We start from the raw sequence: 23419 nt of genomic DNA on the forward strand, positions 1-23419 counted from the left end.
GAATGTTTCCCATTGGCAAATGGTTGCGCCCTTTTCTTACTTTGTACTATGTATATGTATACCAAAATAAACTAAAGAAGTAATACATTAACATTTTATGGCTTGGCTTGAGTCCTGCAAAAGTAAGCAAAGATAATTATACAAAATACACTATTAAGTATAAGGAAAGAAACTTGTAGTAAATTAAGTAGTACAACCACAACTGATATATTGTAGATTTGAATACACATATGTTACCGTGCATCCCAAAACAAGTGAGCTAGAAATCATCGAAGCTAATTGATGAGATTGTGAGATTTCCCTCATCCCATTTACCCATCAAATTTACATATATTTCATAACGTGTAGGTTTTACAAACATACAGCTATGTCATTCAATATTCACTAAAGTTTGTTCGGCTTATACAAGGCGGAAATTATTCAGCTTTTGTTACTGCGTGCGTCAATAAAGTCCCAAGTCACGCTCGCGTAAATTCACATAAGCCTGAGTCACGCATTACGCAACGCACTGCACCCAACTGCGTGCATGCCATTCTATATCAATACACGGTGTAATGAGTCTTATTTTTTCCGCTTTATATAAACCGAACAAACTTTAATTTATGTATTATCTTTCCAGGTAAAATAGATTGCATTACACTATTCATACAGGAAGAAATAAATCTTTTAAACTGAACAACTTTGTAGATCTATGCATTCCTGGTTTCATTATAGTGCACGTTTTGTTTTGGCAAGTTTAATTGTGCATTCATACTTAGTTTATACACTATACACTGCTTACCAACACCCTGACATTAATATAAGACAACTGTCACAAAACTGTAGGTTTTTGTCACCACAAGAACGGTATTTTATCAGATGGTGGATTAATGTAATGTTTGACTCAAATGATTTGCTTGACAATAAAAGAAGAAACAACTTTGTGTCAGCCGTACCCCATCCACAAGTAGCAGATTCTATGTTGGCAGATTCTGTTTTTTACAATCACTCTACTTTTAGAAACCTTGAACCCGAGAGATCGGGAGAGGGCTGAGATGAGGGGGCTGAGAAGCTGAAACGGCCCAAATTACGCTGATTTGTTATGTTTTGGTTTAAACTCAGGGGCTCAAGCATGAAAAAAAAGAGAGCAAATGTTTCAAAACTCTTCTTTAAACTATACCCATGTCATAGACAAAACATTACTGATTTTGTGACAGCAGTTCTAATGAAGACACATTGCAATTACTTAGGTAATCCAGCTACAATGCCTCCTTCAATTCCACATTCATTCTTGCCTCGCAGAATTTTGAAGAAACCTGTATAAGAAATGCAAAAAGGGAATTTACAGAATTTTCAGAATTTGATATATTCATTATATTTCCCTATTCTATAGTTTTCAGCAAGGTTCTTCAGCGGTTTCCTGATCTGGCGCTGTTTATGGCGTAAACACGGAAGTGGGGTTCTGATTGGCTAGTTGAGTCACATCATCATCACATCGGCGCCTCATTCGCTGATTCATGCTGTGTAGCATCGTGTGACCTAGTTCTATTTATGCAATAATCAGAAAGAGTAGTCAGACACCGCTGAAGGACTTTGCTGAATACTATAGCAATATCCTACTTTGATCACTCCCATCTGGGGTCCATGAATTTATAGCCATATTCATAGCACATCACCTTCAGTGCCCCAGACAAAGACCTTGTTGACACTGTCACTAATGTAAAGGGTTCTGAATTTGATATAGCTATTATTCCTCCCTAACCTAGCAATATCCTACCTTGATCACCCCAGTCAGTCAGGATTCCACAAATTTATGATGACATAATGTAAAGGGTTCTTTAGACATAGCCATAATCGCTGTTACTCTCACTTCTCTGGATAACCTATGTTCCACAAATTTATAGCTACAAGCTAGTATCCATGACACACTACTTTCTGTGACATGTATTGTAGCCATCTTCGTGCCTAACCTAGCAATATCCTACTTAAATTTGATCACCCAAGTCTGGGTTTCATGAATTTATAACCACAAACTTTTCTATGGTTCACCGTAAGTTCGATAGTGACATCAATGCTTTTTCCCAGTTGCACTGCAAGTGCCGACAAACCGCCCGCTTGTGCGATGAACTTAATGTGCGAGATTCGATACTGCAACCAGCAAAACACGCACCTATGTCATTACCAAACTCATGGCAAACCAATGTATAGTATTTATGGCACACCACTTGTTGGCAGTATGCATAGTACATCACTTTTTATGTCCCAGGCAGGGACCTTGATAACATGTTCACCAATGCACAGGGTTAACCCTCCCTAACCTAACCTAGGATGAAATCAAAACAATTGCTATTGTTCTAAACAATGGAAACCGGATGGAACCGGCAGTTGACCGCCGCTCGAGTTTTGATTTCATCCCCTAGCAATATCCTACCTTTATCACCCCAATCTTGGTTCCATGAATTAGCAACAAGCCAGTATGGTACACCTTCTTCAGTTCCCCAGCCAAGAATCCTGATGGCATGACCTCCGAGTTCTGAACCTGATGTATGCTGGTACACACCTGCAAAGACAAAGGTTTGGAATCAGTTTTAGCCAAACATAACTTCCATCTCAAAAGTTAAGACTGCAGTGATGAAAAAATTTAACAAAATACCCAGGTGATAGAGGGTGTTAAACGACAATATGATCCATGTAATAGATGAATCCAACAAGCCAAGTGATGGTCAGAATTTAGTCGGCCATGACTGGGTCCCCGGCGCACCAAACTGGTGTTGTGACTGCCCAGTTGTGTGGATTAAAGCTGCTTAGGAATCGTTGTATTGTGTTGTAAACTTTCATCATTCTATTGTCTACATGTAACATGGGTGATGAAATGCAGTTTAAAATCCCCGCCGAGGACGCATCATTTCATATTTTAGGTGGGATATACCCGACAGGGACCCAGCTATGGCTGCCATTGAGGTGTACTGAATGTGTGAAATTGGATTAGTCTATAAGCAAAATGATTTTACAGCTACACACATAGGTACTTATTCTGATTTGTTTTCAACTTTTTGTGACAAGTGTAATTTGTGTCAAAAATGTATTATGAAAATCGCCTTGATTAAAGCCAGTATCTGCCCGAGGTGTGCGTGTGCATGATTTATTGCCAGTGCCTTTCAGATGATGACAGTTAAGGATTCTTTAGTGATGGGTGTGGTCAAAGATAGTGTCATTTGCTCACTGGCCTTGAAATGAGTGATCTTGAAAATTTGAATTTTAAGGCAAGAAGAAGAAGTATGCAAGTAGGAGAAACACCCTTCAGAATATTTTAATGCTGAAAAATTATAAACAAGGCGGTTCTCGAACCACGAGTCTCGCCTGCTTTCGCAACCGCTTGCTTTTGCAATTACTTTTGGTAGAGGTAAATGAATTTGGCGGTTATCGGCTGGGCACGATTATCTGGCTGATGGTGACTGTACCCACCAAGTTTCATGCCCATGCAACAGGTTTTACTAATTTGACCCCTGGTGGCCCTGAAATGACCTTCCAAAACTTTGGCTCTAAATGTTGACTGTACCCACTGAGTTTCATGCCCATACAACTAATTTTTACTAATTTGACCTCAGATGACCCCAGGTGACCCCAAAATGACCGTCCAAAAAAAGTTGATTGTACCCACCAAGTTTCATGTCCTTACGACAGTTTTACTAATTTGACCTCAGATGACCCTGGTGACCTCGAAATGACCTTCCGAAAATTTGGCTTTAAATGTTGACTGTACCCACCAAGTTTCATGCCCATCTGACAGTTTTACTAATTTGACCTGAGATGACCCCTGGTGACCTCAAAATGACCTTCCAAAAATTTGGCTTTAAATGTTGACTGTACCCACCAAGTTTCATGCTCATCCGACAGTTATTATTAATTTGACCTCAGATGACCCCTGGTGACCTCGAAATGACCTTCCAAAAATTTGGCTCGAAATGTTGACTGTACCCACCAAGTTTCATGCCCATACGATAGTTTTACTAATTTGACCTCAGATGACCCTGGTGACCCCAAAATGACCTTCCAACAATTTAGCTTTTAATGTTGACTGTACCCACCAACTTTCATGCCCATCGGACAGTTTTTACTAATTTGACCTCAGATGACCCCTGGTGACCTTGAAATGACCTTCCAAAATTGGGCTTGAAATGTTGACTGTACCCACCAACTTTCATGCCCATCAGACAGTTTTTACTAATTTGACCTCAGATGACCCCTGGTGACCTTGAAATGACCTTCCAAAAATTTGGCTTGAAATTTTGACTGTACCTACCAAGTTTCATGCCCATATGGCAGTTTTTACTAATTTGACCTCAGATGACCCCTAGAGGACCTCAGTGACCTTGACCCACTAACCAATACAAACCAGTTTTGTCTCGGGTCAAGATGCACCCACCCACCAAGTTTGAGAAACGTGCGACTCCTAGTCTCCGAGAAAAACCAAAACTTTAATCAAATTTGTCACACACACACCCCCACACGCACGCACGCACCCCCACCCCTACATACGGAAAAGTGATTATATAGTCTCCTGCCTTATCAGGCGAGACAAAAATTGAAAAATGAGTCCACTACTGATTATGTATGTGTGGGGGTGCTAAATTTTGAACTTTTCATAAAAACATCTAAAAAAAGTAACTAACCCCCCTTAAATTCACAAACGTGTGATTGTATTACAAGGTTTTGGCCTCAATGTCCCTCTTTCTGACTTCGGTAGGTTGGCAGGTCTGCATATATAAACATCTAAAAAAAGTAACTAACCCCAGGGGCAATTGTATTACAAATCTGTAAAATGTGTTGAAAGCAGAATTTATTTCTGCACATTTTGACACCTCATTTGCAGCAATTGACTAAATATTGCTTCTTCTTCTTCTTCCAAATTAGTGTCAACTTCATAGATGAAGGCTCAGACACGGAGTGTGTGCTTGGCGTGCTTATTTAGTCTAACTTGTTTACAGCTTCCTTAAATGCTGCTGGTGATGGTGCTTTGACGACTGCTTCAGGTAGAAAATTCCATTCCCGGATGGTGCGGGGAAAGAAGCTGGTTCTATGATAATCAGTACGGGAGTGTGGTATGTGGTAAGCGAGTGTGTTTTCGGAGCGCGTTGGTGTGGTGAGGTTTTTGGATGTGATAAACTGGCTGGGGTCGACAGCAACATGTCACAGCGTAAATTTAAATCAAAGTAACCCAAGATTTGAAAGTTGCAGTAAATTGTATTGATTTTGTATTCAGTGTAATGGAAGGAAATCTGTGTAATGATATCTGAGTGTTTTTGTATTGTAAAAATTTGTATGTAAGTGCAACTTTGAAATCTGGACCTCACTACATTAAATTGACCGGTGTTTTATTGTTTTCTGGGCTATCCTATCAAATGAAGTGTCAAAATGCGCAGAAATAAATTCTGCTTCCAACGCATTTTACAGATTTGTAATACAATTGCCCCTGGGGTTAGTTACTTTTTTTAGATGTTTATATATGCAGACCTGCCAACCTACCGAAGTCAGAAAGAGGGACATTGAGGCCAAAACCTTGTTGTACACAAACCAGGTACCGACAAATTCAAAGACTTGAGGTGTGCTGCGATACTTCTAGAATTCAGGGAAGGTATTGCAGGTCTAAATTTATCACAATAGACTTAAGAGAATGCTGTAGCAAAATTTTAAAGTAAAATTTGCATCATTTTCTGCTGTTCTCACATTTAAATTTGCCATCACTGAAATGTTCAGAAAGCAAGACTGTCCCTCTTTTTCACTTTGGTAAATGCCGAATGAGGGACAGTCCTCAAAATGATAGACAGTTGGCAGGTCTGTATATGTTCATTTTCTTATTCCTTATATTTGCCTTTCATTATTTCCTGATTAGCTCACATCATGTCGCAATTATTTTCTACAACTTACCTGACTTGTAGGTGACAAAGTCAGAGTAGACAGTGAATGCGCCCTCTACTGGTCCGTTTGTGGAGATCTCCTGCTGAATCTGTTCTACATCATCTCTAACCGAATAGGAGCTTGAACCTATTGAGAAAGGGGTCAAAAGTCATAGGTCATAGGAATCAGGCATTATCTTTTGAAATGGTCGTGAGGTGTGCGATTTATCACATTTTGGAAAAAATCACCAAAAGATATAATTTTGTATCCAAAAAGGGCAGATTTAATTGTAACTTGTACAAAATTATAATTTTTTGGTGATTTTTTTCCAATTTTTTTAAAATCAATCATGAATGATTGTAGCACTTGGTGTTAGGTCCCGGAAAAAAAATTCTTAGCAGCCTTAATATTAATGAATGACCCATAATACATACATATTGATTTAATACTTTGTGTCACTGAGTCATCCTTTACTTGATTTGTGCGTTAATGTATTATAATTAAGCACTCTATCCCTGACCACCCAAAATAAGTATTCTCTCAAATGTAATCCATAAGATAGCATGATCACAAAACAGCACGCCTCAATTTCTTCAGGCGTGCAATTTGTAGCACACCCACACCTCATCTAAATGATTTGATTTGTAGCACACCTTCAATTTTCAAAAGACAATGCATGAAAAAGCTGATTTTATGAAGAATCTACTGTTAAACAAGTAGATTAGTAAATTAAGTGGTGCGTAAAATGTGAACCCGCTGAAAGGGTGGTTCTCAAAACTGGGACTTGAAGTTGCTTTTGCAGCTTGTAAAAAATGGTCCTTAAAATTGAGGGAAACAATTTTGAAAATTGGGTTGCTGTAACTAACATGTTTAATAGTAAAAGCTTACTGCTGTTGAAATCCCACAGTCTCTGACTTACATCTACTTGGCTGCAAAGTTTCAAACTTTTTGTATGTCCATATGTGACCAGCTCCAACAAAACCTGGAACAAGTCGCCAGGCATGTTTTTCTTAATTTCATGGTATTTGACTGTGAGACTAAGTGAACTTTCAAATCCTTGAAAGTACTTATTAAAAAGAGGTTTATTTTAAATCAATAATTAACAGTTGAACTATGATAATCCCTATTTAATCCTGTGTAAGTTAAGGCAAGAAACTAATTAGCTCATTACTCAGAATAGCAATTTGGCAAAAATATCAAGGTATCATTTACAAAATTATCCATATCTTGAAAAGTATTGATGCTATTTATATAATTTTGGTATCGTTTTAAAGCTTATTGTCTTGTGCTTACATTTTTATTCAAATCATGAAATGTCAACAATGCGACTTGTGCCTGGTTTTGTCAGAACAGATCACATATATATATTTTCTATTGTTTTTTCTTCTTAATTTTGCCTATCCCGACTTTGGCCGATGGGATCATATCGTGTCACATACATGTATATGTTTTTTTGAACATCAAACATTGGACATTTTCATTGGTAGTAATCAGAAGCTTACCATCCCTACTTACCATAGTGCTTATCTGCAGTGTATTTAGACTTGTACCCATCTAAGCAGCTTTCTTTACATTTGGGAGTTGACTCTATTGCGCCACAAGGGGCCAATTTGCCTTCAACATGATGGTCACATGCTTTTATCGTATAGGGTCGACATCCTGCACCGGTGTTGTACTGTCCTCCAGTCACAAGACCATCACGCTCCCAGAAACTCCATGCCATGCTAGGGAATCCCCCATTACATCTGAAAACCAAATTTGAGAAAGAAAATAATTAAGAAATAAAGGTAATGTAGTACAATTTACACCCAATGTGTACGAGGCAGTAAAAACATAACTAATAGGCAAGGCATAGCCAAACCCATTTTTAAAATGTTTTTAGACACATTATTTGGGTGAATAGGATACTGCAGTCAAACTTATTCATTATTCAATTACTGCACAAATAATGTGATTTACTTAGAAAATATGATTTTTTTAAGTTGTTTACATCTAGGTAGAGCATGTATCCACAGCGTAAGTGACGAAGCGTATATATAGGAGAAATTGTACGCATAACTACAAGTACCGTATTCATTCCAATAAGCGCCCATGCCCCAATAAGCGCCCACCCAGCAGCCCTCAAATTAAGGATCTGAAGGGGCACGGCAACTTTTTTAGGGCAAGTTGATAATTGCCGTGGATTTTCACTGAAAAGGCAAGGCAGCACGGCAATTTGTAATATTTCAAAAGGGCATCAAGGCAACTGTTGAAAATTTGAGAAGGGCACCAAGGCAGTTTTTCAAAAGCTAATAGATGCATTGCTGTCAGCTGAATTCGACACCAAAATAAAATTCGAATAAAATAAGACTCAACTTTACACTAAAATAATACAAAGCAATCAAAATCAACAGTTTAATTTACTTAAATTTTGCGATCCCTAGTTCTGAGCTGCAAAACTGACTCGAAACAGCGATGAAACAGCTGTAACTTTGGTTATATTAAATATTGATCAAATTCGCCGGTATAAAAACTATTTCGTGCAAAAAATATCTAGAGATGGGCTCACATGTACAAGATAAGACGATACCGGAAGGGTATCGCCATCGGTTTGCAATGGGAAGTCAATGTTTGCTAATCGAGAGATTTAATTGATTTGCCCAGCGCTCAGATTTTGTTCACGACACGAGGTCAAGGAAGCTTAGCTGCTTAGTTACTAACAGCGTTTCTGATTGGTCGATAGTACGCTGAAGGTGTTTCTCTGACCAATCGAGAAAATGAAGTCATTTCTAGCAACCAGATAATGTATAAATGTGATTGGCTGAATATCTAAGCTTACGTAATACGTAGGGGTAATGAATATTAATTCACAACAAACTATTGTGTATACTGTAATTGATAGCTGGGTTACGATGCTCAAAATAGCGATCGTGTTCAATATTTTCGATCTAATTTTCCACACTTTTGCGGGGATTTAACCAGTATTTGTTATGATTTTATAATGAAGGGGCAGGGCTGGCCGGCTAGGGCACCCACGGCAACTTCATTTAGGGGCACGGCAAGTGACTGCCGTCGGTAAAGGACATATTTTGAGGGCATTGCGGCAATGGGGTGGGCACCCACGGCAATATGCCGTCGGTGCCGTGGGTTAATTCGAGGGCTGCCACCCAGGGTATTTTCAATTTGCTAAAGGGTACCATTAATGTTGAAGTGACAGATAGATGTCGATACAGTGAAATAGCTGCAGGACTACACAAGTCCTGCGGAAACTTGCAATACATTTTCTGCATCAGAATAGCTACTATAACGTCTCAGGACCCTTTTATATTATATGTAAATTCATCTCTAATAAATGCCCAGCTCATGAAACAATTAGGTATAAAAATAAGCGCCCACTCAAAATGACTTTGTTTAGCGCCCTGGGCGCTTATTGGAATGAATACGGTAACTGCATAAAATGTGTTACATTCTTTTTTCTTAGTTTCAAATGCAATCTGGGTTCATTATTGCGATTAATGGACTCTTGTGTGAGGCATTTGGACAAATCAGATTTCATCATTTTGAACAATGGATGGTGGATGTATTAGGCAATCACAAGATGATCATTACATTTTGAGAGACAAGAAAAAACAATACCTAAATTACTGCCTCGAGGAAGGCATACAGAATAGATTGGTATATCAGGGCAATGGGGTCAGCTGTTAAGTTTGTAAAATAGTCCCAATTATGCATCAAAAAAACTTAAGAAAGCTTCCGTAAACCCTCCCTGCTGACCTGCCTGCAAAATTGATTTACCAGGACAATGGGCTATTCCAGTTGAAACCCATACACCCCCTATGGAAGACATGACTTAATCTCCCTCAGTCACCCATTCAGATGACACCATTTGAAATTCACAGTCCATGTGTGGAAGATTAAGGCCATATCTTTCATATGGATTTCAACTGGAATAACCCTATTGCATGGAAGCCACACACACACACCCTACACACCTACACCCACCCCCCACACACACAAATCAGTGTAATTTTACACTGTTTTGACCCACAGTCATGGATAACAACCATGACAACTACATTGTACAAGGACAGGGGTAGCGCTAACTTGCGCCATGGGGTCATAGGCGCATTCTTTTAGCTTTTGGCGCACAAAATTACCATAGAGGTTGCTGAAGGGTCATTTTAACCCTTTATTTCTATTGTTTTGGATCCCTAGTTCCATAAAATTTAAAATTTGACCCCTTGTTTGAAAACCTAGCGCTACCCCTGTACAAGGACCCTGTAGACATTTTCCCTTTCACTTCCCATAAGTTTATAGGAAGTTCTTTTTTACTGATCCTGGGTCAGGCAAGTTTTCTATATCACGTCAGTGCTCTCACTGCCTTGCCCTTTGTGTAAGTGGCTACTTAGCCTGACCGATCAATGCAGCTCTCAGCAAGCGAGGCAATATTTGAAATGGTTTTCATTGATAGTCTATTGATCACAACCAATGCGCGCACAAAATGACAATAGAACTGGGTCATGCATGATATGTGCTTACCATATTTGAATTGACAATGGGGCAGGGCTATCATAATTGACACAACAGTCACCGTATACAGTTTAAATGATTTGGAAGGGTCTTTTCTAACAAAATCAAACAGCCTTGAGGTCAGAGCAATTGGTAAATTTTCGCAATAAATAAAATTGGTAGATTAATTGAGTTATCGGCAACACACAGTGATTCAGGTGCACTGTGGTACAGGTAGTATTGAGAGGAAGATGGTTTTAGTATTTTTTAGAATCAGATTTTAGAGAGAACTGGGGTTTTTATAGTAGGCATATGTATTGCTCCATTGCCTAGGGATGGAATCGATAAAACTCATCTGGGGGCCACTCTGTCCCACTGCCTCATACCCCACTAACATATCTTACCCCATGCCACAAAATCGACAGAAAGACAGTAGATCTTTAAATTAGCTTACCCCATGCCACAAGTCCAACAGCAAGACAGTAGATCTTCAGCAGAGATATGAGGTTTCTGAGCTCCTTTGGAATGAATGCAGTGACGATCTGACATGGCCTCTACTGCACCAAAAGCCTACATGGAGTAAATTTATACAAGAATTAAGGTTATTAATTATTTTAAACTGTTGTGATTTGGTAGTTCACAGAATCTTACTTAATGGTAGTGAGCTTTGGCAAAAACTGCATTGCTCAATTCATAGCGAGTGTGTAGAAGAATTAAAATATCACAGATACACTTTTATACAGGTGCTGCGGTTCTTGAGTTACGTTGTAAAGAGGGCTGAAACAACAACACTTTTGTAAAACGTACATAACTCACTAACAACAACAATTGAAGCAAGTTTGCAAAGTATACGATTTGTAGAATGAACTTTTGCAAAACATCAAGGTGTTATTTTTCAATAATATATTGATCTAGATAATGAAAATCGATTTTTAGGTTGCTTCGACCAACAATACCTCGTCTACCCTTAAATGAGACAATACAATCAATTGCCACTGTGGCAGTTAAGGTTGGATACAGAATTTGCTTTAAAACTTCAAAGGGTGACAATAAAATTGTTGAAAAATTTGATTTGGTGTGAGTGGCATTCTTTTCCTTGGGTATTTTTTAATTGTTTTTATCAGTTCTTTCTATTACTATATATTAGCCTAACTTAAAGCCATATTGCAGGTGGGGAGCGGCATGATAGACAGTGACGGCAAAACAGCTCAGCCACTTTCCATACACTCTGAACACGGTTCTCGGGAATTGAACTTTGCAGCTGCCATGATCACTGGTCGCTGTTTAATTTGCACACTGAGTGCCTAACCAACATAAAACCAATAAAAAATTGTTACGGCGACTCTCACCCAGTAATAATCAAATTTGTACTGTATTTAATTAATTTGAAGGTTAGTTTGTGGGATTCATTATCGAACCCCAATGGTTTTAGCTTGTATTAATATTATTTATTATTTGGTTTGTGATATTTTAAGCATTTTAAAATTTCAAAATAATCCCATTCAATTACACGGCCGACAAAGGAAAATTCCTGAATTTAGTAAATTTGTGCCGCACACCACACTGCAATTCAATATTGTGACATTTGCCCAGGAGAACGCCCTCAAAATATATCAAAATTATCTTTTTTACACGATTGTATATATGCACTTTATAAAACTAGTATACCCTGAAAAATCAAGACTTTAGGTGCTGTAGTTTTGTCAAAATCTGAGATTTTGAATAAAGCGCAGCCGCAGGAACCATCGTTTAATTATTATGATGTTCATAACACAGTATATACATGGCGTGCGGGACGGTCATACACACATCAAAGAACCGTGCCATAACACAACCAACAGAGTGACACGCATTGGCACCAATTTTCTATGCTTTACCTCAGTTGTTCATCAACTACACACACGCCATATCTGACAGTAAAAGCTAACATTTTATGGAAAAGAAATATATACTAATCTTTTTTATGGAAATGTTACAATACATGCAGCTTTAAGCAATTTGCTCAATCGAGGTGTGACCAAACTTTATTTCCTAAATAAGATATATAAGGAATAAAGGAACAATTAAGGTATCAATTAACAAATCACTCGATCAAAACATCAATATTACCCAGCATGATCCACATGACCCTTGATCTCTCACTTCCTGGATAGATGTGCAGTTTGACCACTTTGTGCGGGCATCAAATGCGTCAGGAAGGGCTTCCTTGATCTTGTGAATCTTCAGAGGTAGCTTCATATTATCTGGGGTTGGGAGAACACCCATCAATCCACGAAGGTCATCTAGACTGGTGTTGAGTGGGAAGTTATATCCAGCCTGTATGAGGATATGAATAATGCAATGCAAATAATAATTTAAAAAAATATAATAATGCAACATGTTTTATATGCGCTTTTGCAAGTTAACTTTTAGAGTTGAGTATTTAAAAAATACTGTGTCCCAGATATAAAATACATTATTTTGTAGGAACAGTAATTATTAATGAACAATTTAAGGGGGCCAATTTTGTGCCTATTTTTGCATTTTTCTCAAAAATTATAGCGCATTGGTGACAAGTAAGAAATGTATATTGTAGGGGCAAGTAGTTATTGATTTATTGATCAAATATTGGTTTTCCCTCACTTTTGACTGTAACTCCACAACTGTTGTCTGTGCTGAAATAAAATTTCCAGTGCAGTAGTTGTAGTCCTTGCCCGGTTGCCCCTATAATATAAATATCTTACTTGTTACCAATGCTTTATAATTTTTGAGAAAAATGCAAAAATAGGCACAAAATTGGGCAGGGTGTAGTACCCCCCTTAAGTATTTCCCTAATCCCTGATATCCCTCTAACCTAGGAAATGTGGGGCACTGGTGAGGATTATAAGCTGGGATTACATACATGTAGGGGTAACTGGTTGGAGCACCCCATGCCAGGGGTGGGGGTGTGACCGTGTACTAGTATTTTGTAACATTGTGTAATGTACCCACCCAGCAACCTGGGGGAGTTTGAAACAACAGGATAGTATATAGTGGGGCATGTTGATGTATTATCTACAGTGGTCTACAGGGCTCAGGAATAATACTGTAATTCATCCAAAAATTACAAGCCCCAGTGGCGTAGCGTGGGTCATTGGGGGGGGGGGGCACCAACCATGGTTGGGGGGCACCGGGTCTGATGGGGGGGGGCACAAGCTGTTTTTGACCATTTTTCTATAAGATTTTCTAAATTTTGCAATCGATTGGGGGAGGGGCATGTGCTCATTTCTCCACATTCCCTGGGAAATGGTTGTAGAGGAATTGTACTTGAACAGTGCATCATTGGCAAGCACATCATTATGATTATGCAAAGTGATTCAAAAAGTCTCTTAATTACCTTCCATGATGTTTGTTTTGCATTGATGGTTTTAATCATGTCCTTCTGCCATGTGTGTACCTTTGCTGTGCTGATACTTATGAAAAGAGATGCTATGACAGCTAGAAAAACCTTCATGATGCAAATCTGCAAGTTGATGTAAATGAGAACAATGACAATGTTTAGTGATTAGTAAACTTCGTTAACTTCCTAAGGCCAAAAACAATTGTTGTTATGGAGCAAGGGGCCATTGCAAAATAGGGTAGGGCAGGCAGATTTTTTTCCCTTTTCCACTTCCTGTACTATTACTGATATCAAAGTCAAATAAATCACAAAATGACAAAACAATTGCCAACTCTGAAGAGTGCTTTATTTTGTACCCTGTGTTCTTCGATCACATTTTTCTGTGTTAGTTGTAGCGTAGTCCTTTTTGAAGAGGAGCACCTCATAGAGGGTTTTCGATGCTTTTTTTTTTAAGTCTAGGGTGCCAATTTTAAAGGGTAGGGCCATGTGTGTTGAGCACACAGTTTTCCTGTAGTGCCATCACAAATTGATACGGGTACAACAACAAAACATGTACTGTAGGCCCTAATGCTTTCCTGGTGCATGATGTGCATATGTACGTAATTACGGCACGGTACACTAGCTTCCAGAGAAGTACGGTACTCATTTGCACTATACATTGTACTCACATCGAATATACATGTATGTAGATGGTAGTACATGTGAAAACACTCAAATCCCACTCACTATTCAAAACTTGATATGTACCGAACACAGCCCGAAATGGTCTGCATTTTAGGAATTAACTCAACTCGAAACATTTGGTGTTTTTTTAGTTCTGGTTACCGCTTTGTACGAATTTACTTAAAATCTCAGTGTCACAAAATACCCGGTACAAATATAAAAATTGCTGCATTGAATCAGTCTTGTTCTTCAATACTGCTTTTTAAATAAAGGGCATTTCGTGATCCACAGCCTCATCCCCCACTTTTCTCAAAAAAGTTGAGATTTTTATATCACTGGAAACCTCTGGCTACATAATGTTTATGTACAAAATATTTCTTGCAGATTAATTCGTTTTGCAAAGATATCGTGAAATTTGAATTTCGTTCTGGTGCACCAGAACGAAATTACAACACATTGTCTATATGGAGCAGTGTAATACACATAAGGCCAAGGAAAGTCGATTTTGAGTTTCCCGTCACCCGCCCTCACTTCATTTTCTGACCCTCACTTGAATTCATTATTGTGATTTTCCAAAAAATACCAATGAAAACTGGTTATATTTGCAAAAAATTATGAATATCCCTTTATTTTTTGTGGAAAAATCTAAATCAAAACATACATTTTGCTGTCAACCTTGCAGTAGCTCTGTGTAATATACTTTTGAATCTCATTTGGGCTAAACATCCATCTTCAAGTGAGTGAGCGGCAAATAACAAATTTAACACATTTTACATGCGTGTTGGTAGTCAGGCTCACATCACACACTATAGGTGGCGCTATTCGTCCATAGGGAAGTGGAATGTGCCTGTACGGTCCAAAAATGGCTTTACTGTGGGGCTCAATGGAAAAAATTACTAAAAATTAATTTTGACAACCAAAACCTACATGTAAGTGATGTTGACTTTATGTTGGTACTGGCATGATACTGGATTCATAAACTATCACATAGTGCAATCCATGTTCCACCAAGTCGACACTCGATTTAGCTCAAAAGCAATTTGTGTGTAAATCAAGACCATCCAAAACAGCTTTCTTACAGTAAAGAATAGGAGGTCATCTGGGGTCACATACAGTACGTAGTGTGCATTGTACATGTGCCTGCTGTCACAATTTCACACACAAAATTTTGGGCAATTTGATGACACTATTTTTGTCTGTAACTTCAAAAGTATATGCACTAGAAACATGATTGACCCCTTATTGTTTAGGTAATTTAATTCTCTTTCAAATGAAAGAACTTTCAGCTAAAAATATTGAACTTCAAAATTTTATGAACATCCCTAGTGTTGGTCATATTGAAAGGCAGACAAATAATGAATAATAAAATAATGAAAAAGTTAACCTCACTTGTTTTCAGAAATTATGTGACGGGAAACTCAAAATTGACTGTTAGGGGCCTAATCATGCATAACTTGCAAACGCAAAATCGGAATCAACTGAAATTTTGGGAATAGGCTTTTTTCGTGGATATGTACTGAAAAATGTCATAAAAAGAAGATGCTAGGATCACAAAATACTCCTTTTAAGTTACATCATCATGCATTTCAATTGATCACAATTCAGAAAATTGAGCTGCTGTACAAATTATCGGGAAACCACCCGATATACTTTGTGACTTTGAAAAGGGCAGTTATAGTCTCAGGTATTTGTCTTCCATTTGGCCTCATTCAGCCAAGTCATCATGGACATTTTTCATTTTCACAGACAGAACACTGTCACTGACTGACTAAAATAGTCAGCAAGCCTACATCTCTCTCGTCCGCCCTCATCTAGAGTACACCAGCACAGTATGGAATCCTCACACCAAAAAAGACACCGACAGACTTGAAATGGTTCAACGCCGTGCTGCAAGATTCGTCCTTTCAAGATACCATCATCGGGACAGCGTGTCATCTATGCTCCACGAACTGCAGTGGGAGTCCCTTGAGAACCGGCGCAAATCAGCATGCCTTATTCTGATGTTCAAAATCGTCACCAAGTCTGTGGCCATCAATGCAGATGCCATCATCATCTTCAAACACCAGGTACTACCACCCTAACAAATTCCAGATCATTCCTGCTCGTATTCAACTCTACCAGTACGCCTTTTTCCCCAGAACAATCACCTGGTGGAATGCCCTCCCCGCTTCAATCCTGACCTCTCCGTCAGTAGAGGCTTGATCGAAAAATCTATCTTTATGCACGACGACACGATAGTTATGTGTGCATAAGATAGAACTTACTGCTATATGAAAACGTGTATGCATAGCGTTGATATTTTTATAACGCTTGTAAAAACATTCTTCCGAATGTCACTTTTGGCTACAATTTTCCTGGACTAACATAATCTATCTTTGGATTCAAGGTGGCTTACTTTTAGAGACAAAATACATCTTTGAAGTACATTCTGGAGAAGTTTTAAGTCACAGCAGTGCGATGTCCGCCAATGATCATGCCCGATTTACTGTCACCGATGTACACGCTAGAGATGACCTTGTGATGACGTTTTCAATTGGGTACATCCGGGTCATTATCAGTCACAGAGTGTAGACGGTAGCCTGAGTCCCTCGGCCCCGATCTCGAAACAATCAACATGGCGGAATTAAATGGCCGTTTCTCGATAGCACAACCCGATGACCGTGCGTAAGCAGTTGAAGGACTGGTGGATCAAGCCTATGTAGACGGCTGGTGGAATAAGCACGTCGCGGAGTTCAGGATTGGCAAAGCAGCGACTTAGTAGCCCAATAGGATGACTTTTGAAGATTTTCCACACTACAGTTTCCTGTCCAATAGACACCAATTGATGGTTAAGAAAGTAATTGAGCAACTTTTCAAATTTGGCGTAGGCAATTTATGGTATTTTGCTATCCCATAGATACCAAATGTATGAATTTTAAAACAATCGATCGACTTTTCATTTATTTGACTCATGATTTGGGCTAACATTTTGGCAACACTGCTGGAGGTCAGTGGGTGCATATACAGCAGAAACACGGCGTTGATCGAAGCCGTTAGGAGAACAAATATTGACGTTTTTCGTAAGTACATGTATTAATATTTAATAAAATATTATAGTACAGTGTGTCGGTAATATGTCACGAACTATTTCATGATATTTTGGAGACAATAACTAACTTGAGGAAGAAGTTTTTATTCATATGCATGAAATTGTACTCTGTATGGCAACTGCGTACATGTATCACACGTACATGTAAACAAGTACATTACATACGATAACATCCTTGCAAGTTCTAACTTTCGTATCACAAGCTATCGGTTGTTCATACGAAAGTTAGAACATTTCGAACAAGTAGAGGCCTTCCGGGAGCCGTCTCAAATGCCATGTAAAGGCATGTTCACTTTTTACTCGCACGACGACTGTCAACTTGTAAATAAAGCACCTAGCACATTGGACTTTGCACCGTGCATGAGCATGACCAGTTTCCTTGACACTACATCCTTACTTATGGATCCTGTCGAGTATCGTCGTAGAAGTAGAAGTAGTTCAAGTAGTAAAGAGTGCGTCATCAGTGGTCATTTTATTTCTGAGACTAAGTTAGTTTTATTTTCGACCTGTACCTGGCTCCTTTTAAGTATCATCTATGGTTAATTTGCATGCGGGTCTACTGGTTCATAATAATAAACATAAACAACAAAAACGAATATAAACACTCACCGACTTGCGATTGAGATAAGCTTATAATTATAAAGTCACAAAAATCCAGGAAGTCGCTTTTTGTTGTTTCAAGGATAGCAGTGTTTCTATTATAATTATGTGCCTTCCTTTGCGTTTCGACCAGGACCTTTGACTTTAGGCCTGTTATAAATATTACAAATCACAAGGTTCTGTGCATATTAATGTTTACATGCCAGACTACTGATTTTTACGACTCTTCATTGAAGTTCATTCCTCACAAAAGGTCCTGTTTTAGTGTTTAGTGTAAAAACACCGACTGCTTTGTCAAATGCAGGATCACGTGCATTTTTCTTTTGGAGTCAGGTGACTGAAAAGTCAGGTGATTTCATGGATGATGACGCAAATGATGCCAAACTTTCGGCCAAACTTTCGTCCAATGGCATGGTTGAACTAAATTCATGCAAAAAAATATATAATCATGATATTGAGGTAAATATCAAAAAAAACAAAAAACAAAAAAACACTAAAAGAAACAAACAAACAACAACATTGGATGGAGTAAAACACAACCACACGACTTATTGTAAATGTAGGCGTCAATGGTAAGGCCGTATAAAATTAATATTTTGGTTCTCGTCCAGAGGATTTTCATGAATTGATGAGGGAGGGAGGTTTTTTTTTTTTTTTTTTTTTTCCAGTGTAAAATCAGCATTGTCTGTAGTTTTCGGTCTTTTCCAACAGTGCTTGAGGAAACGATGAGGCACTTTTTTTTTTTTATTTTTTAGATTCTGAGGGATAAACCCCGTTCCACAAAAAGACTTGGAAGTGGCCCTTGTTCTCTAATAAACTTATTTATATGTATGAAAAATTCATAATCATTCCAAAGTCTAAAATAATTTAAAAATTAAAAAAAACCGGCCTAAATCGGCAATTTCCCGGTCCCTCAAAATTAGGGTTCTTTGGGTCTTATGGAACCATTTCATAGAACTGTTTTGTGATGATTGGGACATAGGCCTATATAAATTTGGTTCTTTGCATGCTCGTCGCTTTGCTGAAATGTATATTCGGGGCATCCTCATGGGTTCCAAAACAATATATCTATATAATTATTGTTCCGAAACAATAGAGGCCTAATCTATATAATTATTTGAAAAATAATAAAATTTGTTTCTTACTTTGGTTTTTAAAAAAAATTAGTATTAAAAATGAGCTCATCTGAATTAGATTACCATTCAGTTGTTTAATCCAATAGATTGAAATTCAAATCCATTTTTTAATCTTAATTTGAATTAGTGTCTATTTTAATCCAACATTAATCCATGTTAGGATCATAAGCGTGAATTCAAAAAATCAGGAGCGTATAGCGGAGCTTCGGGGGCCCATCAGCCCTATCCTTAACAAACTTGGGACCCATGGAGTCCACCTTGTCCACCCGCTTGCTACGCCCCTGCAAAAAAATGTAGGTTTAGTACCCCGGGCTTTAGTAATTATTGCTCTCTATACTGTATCTAGACGCTGGTCAACAAGCCGGGCTGACAAGTAAGTTTTAAAATAATTAAGTGAATCATGGAATAAGGGACAAAGGAAAACACCCCTTTTTCTAGCATAGCAAATCAAGCTATTTTAGACTATAAGCATGTATCCACGCGGATCAGCGTTTTGCTTTTCAAAGCCACCCATATGCCTAATCCGCGCTTTTATTCACGTGGATGACTATTATAATTGGTCTAGGTATTTTTTGAGTGGCCGCTGGGTTCTGTGACGTGAACATACCCAGAGTACACGGTGTAAGTGTACATTGCTGTGTAAATTGTAAAAATGTTTCTGTGAGGACACCCATATTACAGTAAGTGTACTTTGCTATGCAAATTGCAAACGTGTTTCTGTGAGGACACCCAGATTACGGTAAGTGTACATTGCTGTGTAAATTGCAAACGTGTTTCTGTGAGGACACCCATATTACGGTAAGTGTACATTGCTGTGTAAATTGTAAAAATGTTTCTGTGAGGACACCCATATTACAGTAAGTGTACTTTGCTATGCAAATTGCAAACGTGTTTCTGTGAGGACACCCAGATTACGGTAAGTGTACATTGCTGTGTAAATTGCAAACGTGTTTCTGTGAGGACACCCATATTACGGTAAGTGTACATTGCTGTGTAAATTGTAAAAATGTTTTTGTGAGGACACCCATATTACAGTAAGTGTACATTGCTGTGTAAATTGCAAACGTGTTTCTGTGAGGACACCCATATTACGGTAAGTGTACATTGCTGTGTAAATTGCAAACGTGTTTCTGTGAGGACACCCCTATTACGGTAAGTGTACATTGCTGTGTAAATTGCAAACGTGTTTCTGTGAGGACACCCATATTACGGTAAGTGTACATTGCTGTGTAAATTGCAAACGTGTTTATGTGGGGACACCCATATTGCTGTAAGTGTACATTGCTGTGTAAATTGCAAATGTGTTTATGTGAGGACACCCATATTACAGTAAGTGTACATTGCTGTAAATTGCAAATGTGTTTCTGCAAGGACACCCATATTATTACAGCAAGTGTAGGCCTACATTGCTGTGTAAATAGCAAATGTGTTTATGCGAGGACACCCATATTAAGGTAAGTGTACATTGCTATGTAAATTGCAAAAATGTTTTTGTGAGGACACACAGATTACGGTAAATGTAAATTGGTGTGTAATTGTAAAAATGCAGTGGCATTAAAATTTAGGGGGAAGGGATATATTTGGTTCCAGTTTTACTGGGACATTTGCGTATGGAGCGCGGGAAAAAATTGGTCAATTGCAGATTATTTTCCGGACTATTTTAGCTCAATTGATGGTGAGTGTTGCTATTTTTGGGCCAGTGTGCGCAGTTTTGCCCTATTTTGGCCCCAAACACGGTGTTTTTTTCGAACTAAAAAGGAAGATGCACAGGCCAATTATTGCTTTATTTTTCTTCTATTAAGAGTTTTAGGGGGAGCTGGGAAACTTCCCCCATGGAAAATATTAGGTGGGGGGAGGACGTGTCCCCTGGCCCCTCCGACCGCTTCCGCCGCCTATATATGCAAAAATGATTTTGTGAGGATACTCAGATAACCGTAAGTGTAGATTTACATTGCTGTGTAAATTACAAACATGTTTTTGTGAAGACACCTATTTATTATGGTAAGGGTACATTGCTGTGTAAATTGCAAACATGTTTCTGTGATGACGCCATGCAAATTATACGGTCAGTGCACATTGCTATGTAAGGATACCCAGATTACATGTATGTGAGGACCCAGATTACAGTAAGGATACACAGATTACACTAAGGATACCCAGATTACATGTATGTGAGGACATCCAGATTACGGGGTACATTGCATTGCTGTGTAAATTGCAAAGGTGTTTCTGTGAGGACATCCAAATTACGGTAAGTGCACATTGCTATGTAAATTTTAAACATGCATATTTAAGGTTACCCATATCAAAGTCATGACACCCGGATTACAGTATGGGTACCCAGATTACAGTAAGGACCCAGCTTACTGTAAGGGTATCCAGATTGCAGTAAGGGTGCCCCCAGATTACAGCAAGGGTACTTAGATTACAGTAAGGGTACCCAGATTACAATAAGGGTAGCCGATTACAGTAAGTGTAGGCCTATCCAGCTTACTGATAAGGGTACAAATTATTACAGTAATGGTATCCATATAGTAAGGGTACTCAGATTACAGTAAGGGTAGCCGATTACAGTACATGTAAGTGTATCCAGCTTACTGATAAGGGTATACACAGATTACAGTAAGGGAACACAGATTACAGTAAGGGAACCCAGATTACAGTAAGGAAACACAGATTACAGTAAGGGTACCCAGATTACAGTAAGGGTACCCAGATTACAGTAAGGGTATCCAGATTACAGTAAGGGTACCCAGATTACAGTAAGGGTACCCAGATTACAGTAAGGCTACCCAGATTACAGTGAGGGTAGCCGATTACAGTAAGGGTGCCCAGATTACAATAATGGTACCCAGATTACAGTAAGGGTACCCAGATTACAGTAAGGGAACCCAGATTACAGTAAGGGTACCCAGATTACAGTAAGGGAACACAGATTACAGTAAGGGAACACAGATTACAGTAAGGGAACCCAGATTACAGTAAGGGAACCCATATTACAGTAAGGGAACCCAGATTACAGTAAGGGAATCCATATTACAGTAAGGGAACCCAGATTACATAAGGGAACACAGATTACAGTAAGGGAACCCAGATTACAGTAAGGGAACACAGATTACAGTAAGGGAATCCATATTACAGTAAGGGAACCCAGATTACAGTAAGGGAACCCAGATTACAGTAAGGGAACCCAGATTACAGTAAGGGAACACAGATTACAGTAAGGGAACCCAGATTACAGTAAGGGAACTCAGATTACAGTAAGGGAACCCAGATTACAGTAAGGGAACCCAGATTACAGTAAGGGAACACAGATTACAGTAAGGGAACCCAGATTACAGTAAGGGAACTCAGATTACAGTAAGGGAACCCAGATTACAGTAAGGGTACCCAGATTACAGTAAGGGTACCCAGAATACAGTAAGGGAACCCAGATTACAGTAAGGGTACCCAGAATACTGAGTATTACAATACTGCTAAAAATAGAAATTCAAACAAAAATTGTGGACGTCCTTGTGAGTAAATCAAATATTGCTTTGATTGGAATCAGTCAAACGTGTTGTATTGCAGGGCAGCAGTGAAATTTTGTGCATCCAATAGAACTCCACATAACAGTTAAAGGAGTATTTCGTGATCCTAGCATCCTCTTTTTATGACATTTTTCCGTACATATCCACGAAAAAAGCATATTCCCAAAATTTCAGTTGATTCCGATATTGCGTTTACAGTAAGGGAACCCAGATTACAGTAAGGGAACACAGATTACAGTAAGGGAACCCAGATTACAGTAAGGGAACCCATATTACAGTAAGGGTACCCAGATTACAATAATGGTACCCAGATTACAGTAAGGGTACCCATATTACAGTAAGGGAACCCAGATTACAGTAAGGGTACCCAGATTACAGTAAGGGAACACAGATTACAGTAAGGGAACCCAGATTACAGTAAGGGAACCCATAATACAGTAAGGGAACCCATATTACAGTAAGGGAACCCAGATTACAGTAAGGGAATCCATATTACAGTAAGGGAATCCATATTACAGTAAGGGAACCCAGATTACAGTAAGGGAACCCAGATTACAGTAAGGGAACCCAGATTACAGTAAGGGTACCCATCAGATTACAGTAAGGGAAACCAGATTACAGTATGGGTACTCAAATTACAGTAAGGGAACCCAGATTACAGTAAGGGAACCCAGATTAC

At 38.7% G+C, this 23419-nt stretch overlaps 1 protein-coding gene across 1 annotated transcript; it reads right to left on the reverse strand.

Annotated features, from left to right (window-relative positions):
- Nucleotides 1–511: 511 nt before the first annotated feature.
- On the reverse strand, nt 512–18218 carry LOC140162835 (cathepsin B-like). The gene is made up of 8 exons (XM_072186146.1): nt 18084–18218; nt 13721–13846; nt 12475–12681; nt 10820–10935; nt 7393–7622; nt 5908–6024; nt 2411–2539; nt 512–1295 (listed from the first exon to the last, which is right to left on the reverse strand). Exons 2-8 carry the CDS (start codon nt 13835–13837, stop codon nt 1222–1224), a joined length of 990 nt encoding a protein of 329 aa, XP_072042247.1. The 5' UTR covers nt 13838–13846; nt 18084–18218; the 3' UTR covers nt 512–1221.
- Nucleotides 18219–23419: the final 5201 nt, after the last annotated feature.

The sequence above is a fragment of the Amphiura filiformis genome, chromosome 10, assembly GCF_039555335.1.
Source record: "Amphiura filiformis chromosome 10, Afil_fr2py, whole genome shotgun sequence".
Classification (NCBI taxonomy): domain Eukaryota; kingdom Metazoa; phylum Echinodermata; class Ophiuroidea; order Amphilepidida; family Amphiuridae; genus Amphiura; species Amphiura filiformis.